Below are 18,366 nucleotides of genomic sequence, written 5' to 3' on the forward strand. Positions count from 1 at the left end.
ATTCCCTGGCTGCTGCTATCGAGTTCTCCTGATCAAAGTCTCCCTGATTGCTGTTGGGTGGTGCTCTTGCACTTGCAAAGAGGTTTCATTACCTTTGCTCTTGGAGCATTAGTGTTTGGTTGCTTTTCTTTTGTTTGTTCCACAGTGTTTGGGCACAAACCAACGTCAGAATTAAAGGGTTATTTTCACATGGTGCAGTCATCTCACTGCTCCGTGCCTGCACACAGCAGGGTTCCCCGTTGGGTGGGTTTGCTGATCCTTCTTGATGCTGTTTGAGTGTCCAGTGCTGGGTGCCCCATCGCTGCTCCTGGCACTGGCTGCAGCCACCCCTGGGGCTCTTTGTTCTGGTTTTGGCACCATCACTTGCCAAATGCTTTGGGCAGCACTCCCTGCCTGCTGCCCCTGAGATGTGGAGCTTGGTGCAGGGTGAGGGGATGCAGGTGCTTGTAGTGGGGTTTGCCTTTGGTTCTCCTGGCTGGGGCACGATGCCCTCTGCTAATGAGCTAATGGGAGCCTGTCACTGGTGCTGCATTTGAATGAGCCTGTGCAGATTCATCAGATACACGGTTTGACTTTGTAGTCTGAAATTAGCAGGGATAAAGTCCTCTAATGCACTTGTGTTACGTAGGAGCTCCGGAGGGAATTCATAATAATCCGATGAGAACAATCGCATTTGCTCTGATGCAAGCTGCCTCCAGAACAAGTCCTCTTTGTTTGCTGCCTGCAGGCAAGGAGCTGCCTTCTCAGAAATGCTGCTAGTGGTGTGTGCTTGGGCAGCAGCCAGCCCAGAGCACTTGGGGGTGCAGATATAGGTACAGACAAAGCTCCTCCAGCTCCAACCCCTGTCACAGGCAGGGACCCTTTCCACTAGAGCAGCTTGCTCCAAGCCCCTGTGTCCAACCTGGCCTTGAACACTGCCAGGGATGGGGCAGCCACAGCTTCTCTGGGCACCCTGTGCCAGCGCCTCAGCACCCTCACAGGGAAGAGCTTCTGCCTAAGAGCTCATCTCAGTCTCCCCTCTGGCAGCTTAAAGCCATTCCCCTTGGCCTGTCCCTGCAGGCCCTTGGCCAAAGCCCCTCTTCAGGGGAGGGGCCTTCAATAAAGTTTGTATTAATTACTATATAATCATTTAATCCCCAGGTGGAGCTGGTGCTGCTGTAGGAGGGCAGGGCACAAACCTGGCCCCTGGCCTGTGCTGCTACAATCCCTTTGCCAATATTGGCCCAAGGATTATCCGAGGCGGTGCCATCACTGCAGAGCAGCACCCAGCATTTGGAAGCTTCCCGGGCCTGCAGCAGGGGAGCGGGACGGGAATGACCTCCTTGGACAATTGCTTTAAAATCTGCCAGAGCAAAACGTCAGCAGGAAAAGTCTGTTGCCCACACGTTGGTGTAAACCATGGCTCACCCAGCCCAGGCCATGTCCTGAGGGGTTAAAGAGGGGTGACTCAGCCGGGTCCCTCTGACTGACACATTACTTCATGAGGTCAGGACCAGGTTTGTTTTCCTTCTGTGCTGCTCTGCACAAATCCCTCCGAGCAGTTCCTTGTGTGTGTGCAAAGGCAGTTGTGTAACTGCCAGCCTGGGGCACGCTGCCCATCACCGCTGCGCTCAGAGGGCAGGACTGGGACCAGCAGGCCCCGGGCCTGGGGAGGGGTGCGTGGGTGCTGGGGGGGGCGGGAGCTGCCCCTCTGCCAGGGCACGGAGCGATAGATAACGGGAGAGCTGCGACCGGGCTGGGAAGAGGCTCGAGGGCTCTGCTGCTCCTGCTCTGCTGCTGCTGCGGTGGCACCAGGCTGACCCAGGGTGCAGGAGGTGATGTCCGTGCCCAGGGCTGCCAGCGCGGTGGGGATGAGGCAGCCCCTCAGAGAGACAACCTCGGGCAGGCTCTGGAGCCGCGGCAGCCTCTGCGGAGCGCGTTTCAGCACGAAGCCTTCCCCCGCTGCGTGTGCCCCAAGCGCGGCTCCCGCTGCTCCCTGCGCTCTGCCTCTGGCACCGGGCAGGCGGACGGGAACCCCTCTCTGCGGCCGCTGCTCTGTGCAGGACGCGCACGTCCTGCGGCTCCCCTGGGTCTGGTCCCCTCCCTGGTGGCTTCCGGACGTTCGGGCAGGACCCACCTTTTCCTGCCAGCCCGGCCCAGCGAGGCCATCGCCCGGGGAGGCTGCAGCGGGGCCTGGCCCTGCCCCGGGGGCTCTGCAGGGCGAGCGGCAGCGCCTGGTCCACCCTGGCTGAGCCCTGGCTCCCGGTTGCCCACAGACCCCCTTCCCTTCGGCCCCGGGCTCGCGGGGAGCCCATCTTACGTAAACTGGTCACTTTTAGCCCCAAACTGGGGAGGGGGCTGCCGGGAATCGCCACGGGTCGGCTGGCCAGAGATGAAACGCATTCCTGCGGCCGGCGCCGGCTTTCCCGGTGGATGGAGCTCCGCTTTGATGGCGCTGGGGACCTGCCGGGGCGTGTCGATAGTTGCCCCCCACCTCGCATTGCGGCTGGGCAGGGCAGGAGCCATAAGAGGCAAAGGACAGCCCGTGGGCCCCCCAGGGCAGAAGATGCCTCTATCCCTGTCCTGGGCTGCTGCCCCTTGAAGAGCCGCTGGATTCCTTCCCCGAACTGGGTCCTTGCCAGCGGGGATGGACACAAACGTGGCTTTTATGGAGCCAGAGCACAACATTTCCCCGTGCCCGGGCAGCAGCATCCACGCAGGTCAGCGGCCCAATGTCACTGTGACCCCTGCCCAACGCAGGGCAGCTCGCCCCGCTCAGCAAACGGCCCCGGCGCTGCGGAGCACTCAGCATCGGGCACGTCCGGCTGCCCCCGGCCCTGCTCCGGACACGGTGGCTCCGTGTGGAGCCGGGTGTCCTGTGCTGTCACTTGGCCACGCTGCAGCGGTGCCCCAGCCTGGAGCCAGAGCAGGGCAGAGGGGACCGGGAACGGCGGCAGTCTCGGCGGGGAGCCGGCTTCCTTCAATTGTATGGAAATGAGATTGGCCAAGGGGCCTCCTGCAGCCGCCTCTCGCCCGTCCTTCACTCGCAGCCCGTGTGAGGGCAGAGCAAACCCCTATACCCAGTGGGGTGCCTGGAGCCAGGCCCCGCCGTGCGCTCCAGCGGGATCCGCATCCCGGCGCACCTCAGTCACCCGCCAGGCCTCGTGCACCCTCCCTCCGCCCAGGGCACCGCTGAGGCGCGGGGTGCTGCGGGGACACGTCCCTGTCCCCCCGCCCCATGGCCACTGTGGGCAGCAAAGGGCGGCGCTGCCGGTGCCGGGGCTGGCCGGGGCTCTCCAGGTCAGGCTGTGACCGGGGAGTTAATGAAGAACAGGGCGCTGCCGAGCGCAGCCAAAGAGCTTGTTTGTCCCAACGGAGCGGGGCCGGCCGCGCTTGGTGCTGCTCCCCTTCCCGTGCAGCGCCTCCGTCCTCCGGCAGCATCCCCCCCACACCCGCCCCAGCCCTCCCGACCTTCTGTGTTCCCCGTTTCCAGGAAGCGCAGCTTTGGCAGGGACCGGCCGCTCCTTCCCCGCCGCGGGAGGGGCCCGGGCTCCCGCCAGCCCCTTGGGTTGCGCAAGGAGCCCCGCGGGCGCCTCGGCCCCGGGCAGGTGGAGCAGAGCGGGTCCGGAGCCGCCACCTCTTCCCCGTGCATCGGGATCGCAGGGAGCGGCCATGGGCAGAGCAGCCCCTCAATGGAGTGTCGGGGCACCGTGTCCCGGCAAGGGGCTGGGGCAGAGCTCCCCTGGGCGGCAGCGCGGGTTCTGGGGAGCAGATGGAGCTGGAGGGGTAGGATTTGGAAGCGATGGGTGGGGAAGGCGGAGTTCGACCCAGCTCCGCTCGGGACAGGGACATCACTGTCCCGGCCCGGCTGAGCTCAGCCCCGTGCCCTCACTGCTCATCCCCGGTGCTTTTTTGCCCAGCGAGGGCCGGTGGAAGCACAATAATATTTGTGCACCTAAAAGTAGCAGGATCGATCCCGCAGCTGTTTCGCAACGTGCTGAGGACCCGGCGCTGTCAGCTGTGTCAGGAACGTGGCGCTGGCGAGGCGGTGCTGCGCTCATGATGCTGTTGTGCAACGCTGCCCTCCGCCGCCCCGGAGCGAGGCGGGGGGGGGGGGGGGGAATGGAGCTGCTGGAGCTTTGGCAAGGGGCTGCCTCGCACAGACCGAGCCCCTCAGCGCTCCTGGGCGTCCTGCGGGGAAGGGGTGATGTTGTCTGCGGTCTGCAGCTTCAGAAGTCACCCGGCAGTGATGCAGCGAGGATGAAGCTCCAGGATGCGTCACGCGGGGATTGCAATCCATAGGAACCCACAGTCCCAGCCTGGGTTGAAGGGACCTTAAAGCTCATCCAGTTCCAACCCCTGCCACAGGCAGGGACCCCTTACACTGGAGCAGCTTGCTCCAAGCCCCTGTGTCCAACCTGGCCTTGAACGCTGCCAGGGATGGAGCAGCCACAGCTTCTCTGGGCACCCTGTGCCAGCGCCTCAGCACCCTCACAGGGAAGAGCTTCTGCCTAAGAGCTCATCTCAGTCTCCCCTCGGGCAGGTTAAAGCCATTCCCCTTGTCCCGTCCCTGCAGGCCCTTGGCAAAGCCGCTGCTGCCCCCTGCCGGGCGGGAGGAGAGGCGTGGCGCGGCCAAGGGCGTGGCGGGGATTGTTACGTATTGAGCGGGGGCGGAGCCTCGCTGCGGGCAGCTCCGCCGCGCCGGCAGGGGGCGGTACGCGTTGGCGGTTGGGGGGCGTGGCGTGGCGGTGACGCGAGGGGCGTGTCCCGCGGAGGTGGGGGCGTGTCCCGCCGGTCCGGGCCGCTCCGCTCCGCGCCGCTCCGGAGGAGCCGGTGCCGCCGCTGCCATGTACCGGGCCCTGTACAGCTTCCGCTCGGCAGAGCCCAACTCGCTGCCCTTCGCCGCCGGAGAGACGTTCCTGCTGCTGGAGCGCAGCAACCAGCACTGGTGGCTCGTCACCCGCGCCGGCTCCGGCGAGACGGGCTACGCGCCGGCCTCCTACCTCCAACGGCTGCAGGTGCCCGGGGCCGGGGCGCGGTGGGACCCGGGGCCGGGCAACTGCGGGCGGGCGGCGGTGCCTGCGGTCCGGTTTGCGGTGACGCCGCTCGGAGCAGCCCCGTGCGCTGCCCGCGCCCCTCCCAGTCCCTTCAATGCCCCTTCTGGAGCCGCCGGCTTCGGCCGAGGGAAGCGGGGAGTGCGGACGGGGTTACCCCTGCAGCACCCGACCCGCGTGCGGCACCGTGCGCCTGCCGGGGCAGGGCCGGGGGTTGAAGGGAGGCAGGAGGCGCGTCCTGTGGGTGCCGCGTCCCGAGAGCGCCAGCGCTGCGGGGCAGGGCGAGAGCTCCGTGGGGACTCGGGCCGGGTGAGGGTCCCGGGCAACAGCGCGCAGGTCGAGCCCGCTTCACTCCGGCAGAGCTGGGAGAGGAAGGCAGGGAAATGCCGAGGTGCTGCGCGGGGCCCTGCTCCCGGAGCGCACCCGATCCCGGGTATCGCTGGGGTCTCCCACCAGCAGCCCCGGTGGTGTCAGTGCGTAGCGCTGGTGCGGTCACCTCCGTGCCGGCCGCTCAGCCGCGGGGGCTTCCATTGCCCCCCAGCACCAAGGGGTGATCGTGCTCCTGGGGGACTGGCGACACCAGTACTAAACCCACACCATGCCGGGGCTAGGAGGCACCACGGCAGCTGCCCGTGCCTGTAGTGGCAGAAGTCACAGCCAGGCTGGCGATGCTGGTGATTGAAGAAGCTCCGAGGGGGCTGCTGCAGCCCTCGCTGGGTCGGAGCAGGGAGGAGGCACCTTTCGGGTGCTGCAGCAGTGGGTGAGAGCCCTGCACCCATGCAGTCGTGGGAGAGAGGTTGGTTACGGCTTGTGCAGTGCAGGGGCTCTGTAGTGAGGGCTTCTGAGGGACAACGTGGCCCCTGAAATTAAAGCAGGCCTTTCATGTAAGGCTAATTCACTTTTGTGCTTTTGGGCCTTGGGATAGCTGTGGGGGCCGTGTGCTTGAAACCCTTTGCATCTGTGAATGGGGAACTGCACACAAATGCTGTGAATGTTACAAATGGGGTGTCTGGCTGCAAGGGGTGGCAAATCCTGTGTTCCAGTGAGCTGCTGCTGCTCCTTCAGGTGCCACTGAAGTTGTGAACAGCAGCCCCTCAGCCTCTAAGTGTGGGCTGAGCTTTGCAGAGCACTCCAGTGCCGCCAGTGTGACCTGGGGAGCCTGTACTAGTGTTAGGGCACTGCTGGGCCCCTAAGCTGGCTGCTTGGTCCAGGAGCTGCCCTTCCTGCGAGCCTGCACCTGGCCTGACTGGAGGGGACATGTTGTGTGGCAGTAAGCCCTTAAGCTATTTACAGGAGCTGTTAGAGAGCACGGATCGCACTGAACTGCTGGGTTTTAAGCCCTGTCGTGGCACAGCTCCAGGCTGCTGCTCCTCAGTTTCCCCTCTGCAGTCCCCTGCTCTCTGCCCGTGTGATGTGACGTCTTCTCGCTGCTGCCGTGGGTGCAGGAGCCTCCTCCCCGGCTGCCTCTGGAGCTGCCTTCCTGCATCTCTCCACCGTGCTCCTACCGGCTCCCGAAGCTTGTACATGAAGGACATTTCTGCCCTGACTTTACATTCATTTCTCAGATCGTGTTTTGCTGCAGCCTTAAGGCAGTGTGCAGCCTGCCAGGCTGACTCCTAGCACCCAACACAAACGCACTCACATCAAAGCAGTGCTGCTGGTGGCTTTGTGAGCCTTCTCCTCTGGACCAGATGAAACTTTCCCAAATGCCCTTAGAGCCGGCAGCGCGAAACAGAGGAGCTTTCCCTGCATCTGCTCATCCCTTCTGGCTGCTAAATTTCTGGCACCTGAGCTTGCCTGATGGTGCATGAGGCAGCAAGATCTCATTTGCTGCTCTGCAGTTGCAGTAATGCTCTGTGTCTGTGACTCTCTGCTGTTCCTGCCAGCTCTGAAGAGCTACTCTGAAGTCAGAACCTGCTTTTATTTATGGGAGAAGGCACCTGCTGGCTGGGAGCTTGCTCGAGACTTTGCTGCGTGTCCGGGATGAGGCCAAGCACTTGTCACCCAGTTTTGGGTGCTGGGACTAATTGGTGTCAGCAGTAAATGCTGCCCTGGTCAAGACAGAGGGAAGCCACAGCTGATGGTGGTTGGTGCTTGGCAGGGAGGGAAGGGGGCCAACAGGAGTCCCCTTGCAGGGGTGCACCGTGGCTTCCTCAGCAGCGCAGGCAGGTTCAGGTGAACAGGAGGCTGCAAACAGGCACAGCCCTGTGAGGAGGCTCAAGGAACGGGTTTGGGCTACTCGTGGTGCTGCCCTTGGCTCTCCAGGGCAGAAGCTTCCTTACCCGCTCCTCTTGAGTCTCAGCGGGTTTTGCTCGGCGTTCACAGGTACAGGAAATTCACGCCTTGGCTTCTGTGGAGGAAGAAATAATTCCTATTTATTACTTAAAGCTTGTTCTTGGCTGATGCCTTTTCATCACAAATGTGGCAGAATTTTGTACTGCAATCCTTGTGGCTCAGTGTTGCTGTTAAAAGAGGGTTAGTTGTGTGTGTGTGTGAAAACAGCTAACAGATCCTTCTTAGAAACACATAATGCCTCTAAGAAACAAATCAGGGCTGAGCCAGGGCACCAGAAGGTGCAGATGATGTGAAGTTAATTAGAAGTCATTTGGAAGCAGCCAACTTCAGTTGATGTTCCTGCTGATTTTATTCTTCTGTAGTTCTCATTGAGTTCCATTGTGGGGGTTTAAGAGCCATTCCAAGTTGGGGGCCATGCTGGGATAGATACTGATGCCATCAGGCAGCGAGAGGGAAGGATGGGGCAGCAGAGCAAGCTACTCACTACAAGGCCAAATCCTGCTGCAGTGAGGCTGATGGCACAAGTGCCATTCCCACGGAGTGGAAGGTGCTGTCAGCACCAGACTGGGCTTTAGTATCCAGCTTGGTGCTGATGCTTAAGAGATGTACGAGTGGCAGAGAAATAGAGGCTGCACTGGAGTTTAGCGTGTCCTTTGGAGTCGGCCGCTCCAGGAGACCTTCTGAAGCTTTATGTGCACTCACTCAGTTTTGAAAGCTTCTGTAGGAGCAGGAGATCCCTCGGTGTCAGGGAGGCACAAATGCTGAGTTTAGCAAACAGTGAGTGTCCTCCCTTTGGGTTGAGCAGCCTGTATGTCTCTATGCCTTCACCAGGCACCACGGCTGGGCTTGCCTGCTCTCTGGTCTGCACTGCCCCAGGCTGTGTTCCCTGTCAGGGGGCGTGTTAATGCACTGAGGAGGGACCTGCAGCCGTTCGGTGCTGTGTTGGTAAATGCCAGGGGTGCAAAAACAAGGGCTGAGTTGCAGGGTGATGTTTCCCGGTGAAGTGGGAGTGGGTTAGCATGCACCTCAGCTGCATTAAGCCATTAGGAAACAGCTTTGAAATTACTGTTGATAGTGTTTTCCAAATGACTTTATTTGGAATAACAAAGAACTTGTTTGCAGTGTGGGGTTAGAGCCTCTGCTCAGCCAAGGGCCTCTCTGGTGGGTCACTCTTTCCCCCTGTACCTCTGGGGGAGTGGGAAGGGGCTGTCTGGGTGGGAAGCTGCAGGTGCTGATGGCCAAGAAGCTTTGAACCGTCTGGTGAGAAAATGGACCCAGCCGGGAGCGCAGTTTGAGGATGCTCTCGTTGCTGTTCGCTGTATCTGCCACAGGAATAAACAGGCTGTGATAAAAATACGAGTCAGCTCGGTGCAGCCTAGCAACAACCGAAACCCTCCTGCAGGCTGAGCCCTGCGCAGCACAGGTACCACCGGGCGGGTGGGCGCAGGAGCAGTGCCTGCCTCCCGCGCCCTCCGGCTCCTGTGGAGGAGATAGCTCAGTTCACTGCCTCGCTGGAGAGCTCCCTGCTTTTAATCTGGTTGCTTTTCTGCCAGGGTAGCAAATGTACTGATTCGGTGGTGCTAGAGCGGAGATGATGATGATGGTTGTGAGCACGGTGTTGGTTGTGCAGTGTCAATGAAACAATCAGATACTCCCATCGCAAATCCCCAGGCGCTGGAAACTTACAGAAAAGCACAATTGCCAAGGCTCAGAGTTCCTCTCTCCAACTATGCAAAGACCAGCTTTAACCTTGGCATTCCTGAGCCGGGCAGAGCTCCTCTGGTTGCTCCTGGACGGAAGGCAATGGTCGTGGTGCAGACCATCTCCTGCGCTGGAGCCTGCATCACTGCTTGTCATCGGCTGCAGGTTTGGTGGTGCTGTCGATGGGCGTGAGAGCTCAGCTGCAATACTCACAGATCCTGAATAAGAGCTTAGGCTAAAATTAAAGCTTTATTTTGGAGGCAGAGCAGCTGGGAGCACGCTGCAGCTGAGGCTGCTTCACACACGCGAGAAACGCGGAGAATGAAGCATTCTCCTGCGAGCTGTCACAGTAGCAGACACTATCGTGCCAGAGCTGCTTTGGGGTGAAGTTTTGTTCTTGAGGCTGAGTTACAGTCAGAGGAATTAGAGCCATTTCTGATTACTGTAGCTGAAGACTTGGAATTTTAGCCACAAGTTCTGCAGTCTTCCACAGTTCAGGATGATTAAAGTGGAAACACGCTAATGATCTGTAGTGTCTGCTTTTGCTTGGCTGTGAAGACATGTTCTCGCTTTTACTCTGATGAAAAATAAGTAGGCTTTTGATATCTCATAAGCATTGTCCTCGACAGCCATCTATGAGCAGTGCTGGTGATCGGGGCTTACTGCAGCTGCACAGTGGCTGGGTATGGAGATGTCCAAGAGCCTACATCTGCTCTTGAGCAACGTGGCTGCTTGCCTGCTCATGGGAAAGTAGGTTGTATAGCACAGGTATGTCTCTACAATAACAGTGCCAACAGCAAGTCAAGCTGGTGGATGTGCTACACACCAGCTCTGCTAAAGTTGTCCCACCTCCAGCCATCACTGTCTTCTGCCTCGAGATTACTCCATTGCTGTCCTTGCCTTGAACAGGGTACCAGCAGCTCAGCAGGAGGTTGGCAGATGGCTTTGAACATGAAGGGTGCATGTGCCTGGGCTTGTGTTTGGGCATCTCTTGTCATGATCCCGGGCTTGTGTTTCCTTCCAGAGTTCCCAGCATCCCAGCAGGTGACCTCTCAGTAGGGAAAAATCCCAAACAAAACCAGAGGAGAGGTTTGTCTTGAAAGCAATAAGCCAGAAAGTTCATGGAAATTGATTTTTCTGAGATTTTTGCTGTGTGTGAAATGCAGAGAATTTGTACAGAGAACACATGAGAATACAGAGCTGGGATACAGGAAATGCTTGTCCTTGGAGAACAGCGTGCAGGTGTTGTTAGTGATGCTGGAAAACAGCACACAAGAGAAGAGTAACCTCCGTGCTCAGAGCAGCCTCTGCACTGGGAGTGGCTTTGGCAACAGCAGGCCATATCGTGGTCACTGGCTGACCTAAGAAAGTCCCTTGTAAGGTCTGAGGCATATTTAATCCCCTGGGGAGGGTCAGATCCCGTGGTGTAAAATGGGTATTTACATCCATGGAAACCGGGTGAACGTGTCTGTGGAGGTGGCTGTGAGGAGAGCTCTGGTCCTGAAGCAGAAGCAGCCGCCTCTTTGTCTTCCCTACTCGTGTAGCTCAGATGTACATGAAAACAAACAGAATTTTAAAGAGCATCCCAGCATCCCCCCCCATGAAGGATTTAAACACTCTCTTTCCCAGCCAGGATTATGTATTCAGCAGATGAGCTGTCAGTCTGGGTGCTGGAAAAAGGATAAATTCCAGAAGTAGTTTGGAAGGAGGGAAGGACAAGCAGCCGTAGTGCGTGACTGTAGCATTAGATAGTCCACACGGATGCTGACATCCTACATGGCCAGTGCTGTAACCAGAATCTGACAAGGCTGTGCCTGCAGACTGCTATGCTAACGGGTGCTATCTTGTGATGGGGAGGAGGTCCCGTTCCCAGGGCTGCCTGGGGAGTGGAGATGACACAGCAGAGCCATGGGTCCAGGAGAAAGAATTGCTCTCAATGCTGGGACTGCTCCTGCTGATGGGCTGTGAGAGCAGTTTGGTTCCTGTGCTGAGGCATAGAGAAGTGGAGGCCAGTGCTCCTGGAGGAATCCGGTTCATGCTGCTCCTGTGAGTTGGCATCTGGACCTGCAATGGCTTGTTGTATTCAGAGGAGATATTCTCATCTGAAATGAAAAGTCCATTGAGGTCCCTGGAGACCCTCCTGTGGGCCCTGGCTGTGCTCATTGCCCTCTGGCCCTGAGCCAAAGCAGGAGCTCTGGTGGGTCCTGGTCCTGCCTCTGGAGGAGCATCCCTTTGCTTCCCCAGTCAGTGGCTCACAAACAGAGTTTTGACCTTTACAGGAAGGACTTGTCAGGCCTGATTTGTCTTGGTCTTTATCACATGGCAAAGCCTTTGATTTCAAACAAGGGTTCTGTATCCTGTCACATGGGAAGTGGCACAGGACGCCATTCACAGGACTGAGCTGTTCCTGCCCGCTCCTCTCCAGCCCCCATCGCGCTCTTGCTGCGGGGATGTTGAGCATTATTCTGGGCAAAGCTCTGTTGATGCTAACAGAGGAACAGGGCTGTCCCGAAGACAAGACCCAGCACCCTGCAGCAGGAGAGCGGGGTTGGCTTCGTTTCAGCTCCTCTGTGTCCACACCCTGACACGAAGAGCTGTTCGCTTCCCTCTCAAGGGAGCAAAGCTCTAATAATCCTTGTCCCCATTAGCATCAGGCTTCAGCAGGAAGGGAAAGTAACGTTTTGGCAGCGTGGGCTTTTTTGGAATGAGGTTCATGGGTTTGTTTTTCCCTGGTTGTCTGTTTGCTGAAGTTGTTGAGGAGAAGCTGTCTCTCCCTTCCTCCTTGGGTGCTGCTTACTTCTTGGTTACTGCGTTGTGAAGCTCATGTCCCTCCTGTCCATCGGCACAGCTCAAGGGACGGTGCTGCCTGGCTGCAAGTGTAGTGAGCCCATTCCCCTGACTCGGGCCACCTTTCCTGCTAGGGAAGTGTGCCTGTGGGTAGGTGGCCAGCTTTGCTGTCGTGCTGGTGGGGTCTGATCTGCACGGCTTCGTCCCTCTTCCCTGCTCAGGCAGGGATGGTTGGGGACAGTGCTCTGTGAGAGGCTGAGGTTGGTGCCCGTGATCTGGAGCTGCCACCGCAGGCTGATGGTTTAGTTTGTTCAGCTGCTCAAAGCTTTCATTACAAAAAGAATCGAGCTGTCGGGCTGAGCGTGCTTAGATAATGCCAGGCTGTGGGGCGTTCCTGCTAAATCACCGTGCCGAGGTCGGGTTGGATCTCTGGTAAGTCAGAGCTAGCAATTATTTCTTGGTTTATTTGTTTTTCTCTTACAAGTGGGGACAGTGTCTTGTACAATGGAAACCTGAGGGCAGGCCCCAGATCCAAACCTTCCATTATAGTGAGTAGAAACGAGGAGATGAGGGAGGAGATGAGGCAAGAGCTGCAGAAATAGACCCTCACCCACGACGAGGGAGTCGCCTGGAAGCTGGGATCGTGTCCTGATGAAAAGGCCTCCAGTGCCCGTCCGTCAGGCCTGGGGCTGTATCTGCAGAGCTGCTGCTATCATGGTTGGGGTGGCAGCTCCCACGGTTCCCGGTCCCGATCCAGCGCCCTCGAGCTTGCTAGCCAGGCTGAGCTCAGCCTTGGAGCTGTGTCCTCCTGCTCCTGAGGTGGAGGAAACCCTGATGGCCGCGCAGGTGACTTCCACCCCTCGCAGGTGGCAGAAGGCAGAGGTGCCAGGCAGGGCCACATCAGTCGAGCTCAGCACGGTGCCTGTGCTGCGGTGGTTGCACAGAGCTGTGGCAGCTCCTGTAAAGCACAGATGGCTGCCTAAAGAGATCAGGCAGAAGCTCCTCACCGAGCAGACACATGCAAACCTCCGTGGCCTCTCAGTCTGGTGTGGTGACAGTTCCTTGCTGGGTGAACTCGGTGAATTCTGCAGTTTTCCAGGCTGCTTGAACACAGCCTTTTTCCTTGTCCTCCTGAGGACATCCCTGTGTTTGCAGGGGGATGGAGAGGCACTCTGGTTTGACCATCAAGTGTGCTGTGCAGGTCAGCAATCGCTCCAGGAGGCAGGTCCAGAGCCCATTTCCCTCCATGCCCAGGCTTGGCTGTCCCTGAGGAGTATTTGGGGAGAAGCTCAAGTGTTAGAGAAGCCCACGTTCTTCAGAGTGTAAAGAAGAATTGTGTGAAAACCCAGCACCTCAAGTCAGAAGGATGATCATAACAGTCGTTATGCACTCACTGCCGAGGCTGAGGGTTTCCTGAGCCAGCAGAATCAGTGCTTGCAGCTGAAGACATTTTCCATTTGACATCAAGAAGCCAATGTCCCTTGAAGTGCTGGGTTCTAAGTAATGAAGATTTTGGCTGCCCCAGAATTACCTTTGCCGACTTAAGCTGAAAAATGCATTCCTTTTAATTTGGTTTCAGAATTGATTTTGTGTGTCTGTGTTCCATGAGCCTGATGACCCCCATGGCAGGGGTTGGTACTGGATGAGCCTTAAGGTCCCTTCCAACCCAAGCCAGTCTGGGATTCTGTGACCTCAAAGTTATATTGAGCTCTGGTCACTTTGAAAGCTTTTGAACACCTTTAATACGCTACTAAAGGCTGAACAGAAGAATTCTCCCAGCAAAGCCCCTGTTGGCAGCGTTTGGTGACTCTTTGGATGTGTGGGTTTGTCCCGCTGGAGGTGGCTGGGGAGATTCCCTGAAATACAGCACTGCTCTGGGTGATGCGGCCGAGCGAGGCGGATGGTGATGGGGTGGATGCGGTGTATGACGAGGGGGATGCACTGATTGATGCTGTAATGAGGTGAGCTGGGTGCAAGGTCTGTGCGTGAGCAGTGAACAGCCCAGCTAATGCAGGAGTCTTGTTCTCTGCCCTGGGAAGCGAGGAAAACAGGATTAGGCTGTTCTGCTGCCTGGGGCACAATGTCCTAAGAGGACATTACCCCCCTGTTCCCATTTCTTGGTGCTTTCTGGGCAGCCTGTGCTGCTTTAAGCTGCCACAGGAGATGGGATTATAACCCACAGCTAGAGCAGTTGGCTGTTTTCCTCTACAGACAGTGTGGGACACCAGTGAATTGCTTTTCTTCACAGCTCGCCTCTCACTCCTCTATGGTGAACTGTCAGCACATCCAGCTGAACCGTGTAGTCTTTTTTTAACATCCAAACCCCACTAAACAACCCCCAGAATTTGTTCTGGAGCTGAATCTGGAGATAACAGCGAGTCAGCCTCATCACTCTGATAAACAGAGCTCAACATGCGCTTCTCAAGGTGCTTTTGTAGGGCAGTGATGCTGTCAGCCTGCCTGAGTTTGCAGCTCAGAGCCACCATGTGCTGTCCACTCCCACTGCCTGCCAGCCAGAAAGAGCTCCGGAGGCTGTTGGGGCTGCAGCTCTCAGTGCTCTGGGGGTTTTTGGCTTTATGATTGCGCATGTAACAGTTGTAGTTGTAAGACACTGCTATAAATCTCAGTGGTATCTGTGTTTATTTTTGTGCATGAGTTAGCATCAGCTTTATCATTGTCACGGCAACACTCATTGCATTGCTTGCCTGGTGCTGGTTGAGTATTTGGGTGCTGGTTGCTCCGGCAGAAATAGCTGCTTTACCAGGACTAAACGTGCTTGCAGGGGCAGCTTCACCTAACAGGCGTGTTGGCAAACTCGGGTGTTTTGTGCATGGCCACTGAGCATGATCCACCTCTGGAGTACAGCCTGTTTCAGCCCCTCTGCCCCCTCCCTGGCTGCCCTGCATCCTCGACAGTGTTGAAGTGGCTTTGCTGTAATGAGCTGCTCACCCAACCTCGAGTCACTTTTGTGTGGAGCCCTAAGCCAAAAGCATGATGAGCATCCCCTGTTTGATAGTGCTGCTCTGAAATACACAGCTGCCAAAACCCATGGCGGGAGTGAGGGAGATGTCTTTTCTTTCAGAGGTGTTCCTTCTCCCCTTGGCTTTCCCATGGCTCTCCTGCAAGCAACTGAGCATTCGAGGGTTACCTTTGCTGGGAGCCTGGCTGTCATACTTCTTGTTTAAATCCCTAAAGAGTACTTTGTACCCAGGTTAAAGTGCTGAAGGCTGCTGGCAGCTGGAGGGAGGCTGCTGGGGTGGATGTGCCGTTCTACTTGGGTGGAAACTTGTCTGGGATTCCCATGTGGAATCCCCAGCCCAGCACACGGGAACTGTCTGGGATGGCCTGAAAATGTTTGAGAGGTGGTTGTTGGGTATCCCAGGGTTTCCTAGCACTGATATTCCACATAGCTGTGACTGAGACCCGAGGGGGGGGGGGGGGGGGGGGGGGGGGGGCAGTGGGCAGAAGAGAAACTGCTGGCAAGATCCATATTATGAGAACATTATAGAGAAATGATGTTTTTTTGGGGCGCCTACTTTGTAAGTGTGCTTGCTCTCCTGGGTCCCTGGCCTGAAACACGCCATTACATTACAGCTCCTCCAGCTCCAACCCCTGCCACGGGCAGGGACCCCTTCCACCAGAGCAGGGTGCTCCAAGCCCCTGTGTCCAACCTGGCCTTGAACACTGCCAGGGATGGGGCAGCCACAGCTTCTCTGGGCACCCTGTGCCAGCGCCTCAGCACCCTCACAGGGGAGAGCTTCTGTGTATCCAAACAGCGCTCATGCTGGTGCTGCCCCTGGTGCATCTCCTGCCAGGAGCTCGGGCTTGTGCCCCAGCTTGGTTTGCACAACCAAAGCCCTTCCCTGGCTGCCCCTTCTCTTGCCCCCCCCCCCCCCCTCCGGTGCTGCTGGAGCTGCTGCGTGGTGCAGCAGCGCTGGTCTGTCTGGTGGAAACCCCGCACAGCGGCAGGGATTCAGCCCCGCTCCTGGGCTGCCTCTTTGTCAGAGGAGCTCAGCCGTGGCTTTGTTTGCTCGCTGCCGAGTCAGAGATGCTGCAGGTCTGGTCCCATCTGTTTGCTCAGTAACCAGGACAGTTGCCCGTTGTTTCACTTGCGGTTCTATCGTGCGGTTTCAAGTGCTCCGAGGCACAATATCTTTGTGCTGACAAGAACAAGTTCATGCATATCTGAGCCAACAGCCTGGGGGCTGGAGATTTCTGGTTGGGGTTGCAAAAAGAAGAAGAGAAAGGAGCGGAATCTCCCTCAGCAATGCAAAAACCGAACCTCAGCCCGTTTGCCTGCACTGTGTGGTTCAAAGGGGGAACCGTGGTACAATCTCTCCGCCATGAAAGGCGAGTTGATGTCTGTCCATTTACATCTGGAAGGGTACGGCACGTGGACAGGCTGGTGGTGGCTGGGGATGGGTGCAGTGTGACCCGAGAGGTGGCCATGAGCTGTGATTCGGGTAACAAAGAGCCAGGCTGTGCCTGTGCACACTGCCGGATAAATACCCTGGTTCCAGCAGTGCCGGTGCAGCTGTGTGACTGCCGAGCTGTCCCTGCAGACAAGACTTGGTCTGTCTCGTGTTGTGTTGTGGGAGCCGGAGCAAGGGCACGAGGGTGGGAGCCAGCCCTGCCTGGGCACCACCAGGGCTGCAGAAGGAGCCAGAGGCACGAGGGCACCGGCTCCGGTACACGCAGAAGAGCAAAGGCCTTTGAGCACTAGAAACTGGGGAGGCAGGAGGGAAAACCACCCTGTTTTCCTGGATGAGCCCCCTGCAGAGGTGAAGCTGAGCCTGCCGGACACTGATGGGCCACTGTTGTAAATGGGGAGGCTCAGCCCCTCCGCGCTGTCAGCACGTTTGTCTGGAGAGCGCTGTTCTGGAAGGGGTGATTATTCTGGACCGTTGAGCAGGTTTTTCTGTGTGAGTGCGTTCAAGCAGCGCCGGCAGAACGGGAGGGGGACTCCAAAGAGGGATGGGGACAAGGCTTCCATAGCCCCAGAGAGGCACCGTGCTGCCGCACGAGGACACCGGCAGAGCTGGCTGGAGCGCTGGGGTCTCATCAGCCCATGTGCAGAGACACGTCCCGTGCTCGTGTGCTGTCTCTGGGGTGACCCTTTTGTGGCGGTGATGCTGATGCTGGTGTGAGCTGGGGTGATGGCTGTGCCCACGCTGGCCGTGCTGAGGGACGCAGGAGGCATCCCAGAAGGATGCTGCTGAGCAGCCTGGCTTTGGCCACGGGGAAGGCATCCTTCCTGCTGGCCTCAGGATGGGATGCGGAGCACCCCAGGCAGTGCTGAGCTCTAGAGCTGCCCTCATCAGGGGCAGGAGGAAATTGGCAGCAGGCTCTGGGGAAGCCCTTTGTTTGCTGGTGTTATTAGCAAGGAGAGAGGAAGTAATGATTTATTGATGCTTCTGTGATTCTCCTACACTGGGCTGTGAAGGAAGAAATTCTGTTTCCCAGCTGATGTTCCTGGCTCTAATTGAGCTGTGATTTGCTCCTACCAGCAGCTCGCCTGCAGGATGCTGATGCTGGCACTGCCCTGGTTCTCCAGCACCCTGCCCCATCAGCCTGTCCAGGGTCACTGCTCTGCTCCCACAGAGCCCGGTCCTTGCAGGCTGTTCATAGCTCCCAGCGTTCCTGTGCTGCAGAGTTCGATTGGATTAAAGCAGGAATCTCTGACGAGTGGCAGCTGCTCCCTCTGGGGTGATGTACCACGTCAATGGGGGTGATACCTCACTGAATAGCCCTCAGTTTTCCCAGTACGCTGGGCAGAAGGTGCTGTCCTGTTGCTGCCCATGGTGCTGTGCCACCTGCATCAACCAAGGAGACCCTGTGCCCACCCCTGGGGCACGTGTGGCTGGTTCCCTGCCACTGGCACTCCCATATCCCATCCTTCTGGGACTCGCTGTTTGGCTGTGCCAGTGGTGAGCTGGAAGCTGGTGAAGGATACAGCAGTGCTGGGGCTCTGCCAGCCCCCTCCATGTGGTTCCCAGCCCAGCTTCAGTAAATCCCACTGAATTCCAGGGCTTTACTTGGTACGTCTCCTCTGACAGCAGCAAAGCACATGAAAAGGGCACCCTGCTTCTGTGTGAGCCTCAGCTCAGTGGCGATGAGCAGAGCTTCATCTCTGCATCCTGGAGCGTGGGAGAGGGCAGGGTCCTGTGGTGAGAGCTGACTGCTGAGCACCAGCCCCTGCCACAGAGCTCACAGGCTCTGTCCCATTACCGTGCTGCTGGCTTAGAATCACAGACTTCCAGCTTGCTTTGGGTTGGAAGGGACCTTGAAGCTCCTCCAGTTCCACCTCCTGCCATGGGCAGGGACCCCTTCCACTAGAGCAGCTTGCTCCAAGCCCCTGTGTCCAACCTGCCCTTGAACACTGCCAGGGATGGGGCAGCCACAGCTTCTCTGGGCACCCTGTGCCAGCGCCTCAGCACCCTCACAGGGAAGAGCTTCTGCCTAAGAGCTCATCTCGGTCTCTGGTGCTGGCCCCCAGTGCTGGGTGTCCTGCAAACCCCCAGTGCTGTGACCCTGCTCCAGCCAGCTCTGC

At 58.0% G+C, this 18,366-nt stretch overlaps 1 protein-coding gene across 1 annotated transcript in view; it reads left to right on the top strand.

Annotated features, from left to right (window-relative positions):
• The first annotated feature begins 4,736 nt into the window (after nt 1-4,736).
• NCKIPSD (NCK interacting protein with SH3 domain) overlaps nt 4,737-18,366 on the top strand; it is a 35,742-nt gene continuing 22,112 nt past the window's right edge. The window contains exon 1 of the mRNA XM_061456004.1: nt 4,737-4,997. Coding sequence (XP_061311988.1) covers nt 4,827-4,997 — 171 coding nt within the window. The 5' untranslated portion in view covers nt 4,737-4,826. The remainder of the gene's footprint in view (nt 4,998-18,366) is intronic.

This window comes from Pezoporus flaviventris, unplaced genomic scaffold (genome assembly GCF_033815535.1).
Source record: "Pezoporus flaviventris isolate CSIRO_AGI_PZ_B2104156 unplaced genomic scaffold, CSIRO_AGI_Pfla_v1 ptg000021l, whole genome shotgun sequence".
NCBI lineage: Eukaryota > Metazoa > Chordata > Aves > Psittaciformes > Psittacidae > Pezoporus > Pezoporus flaviventris.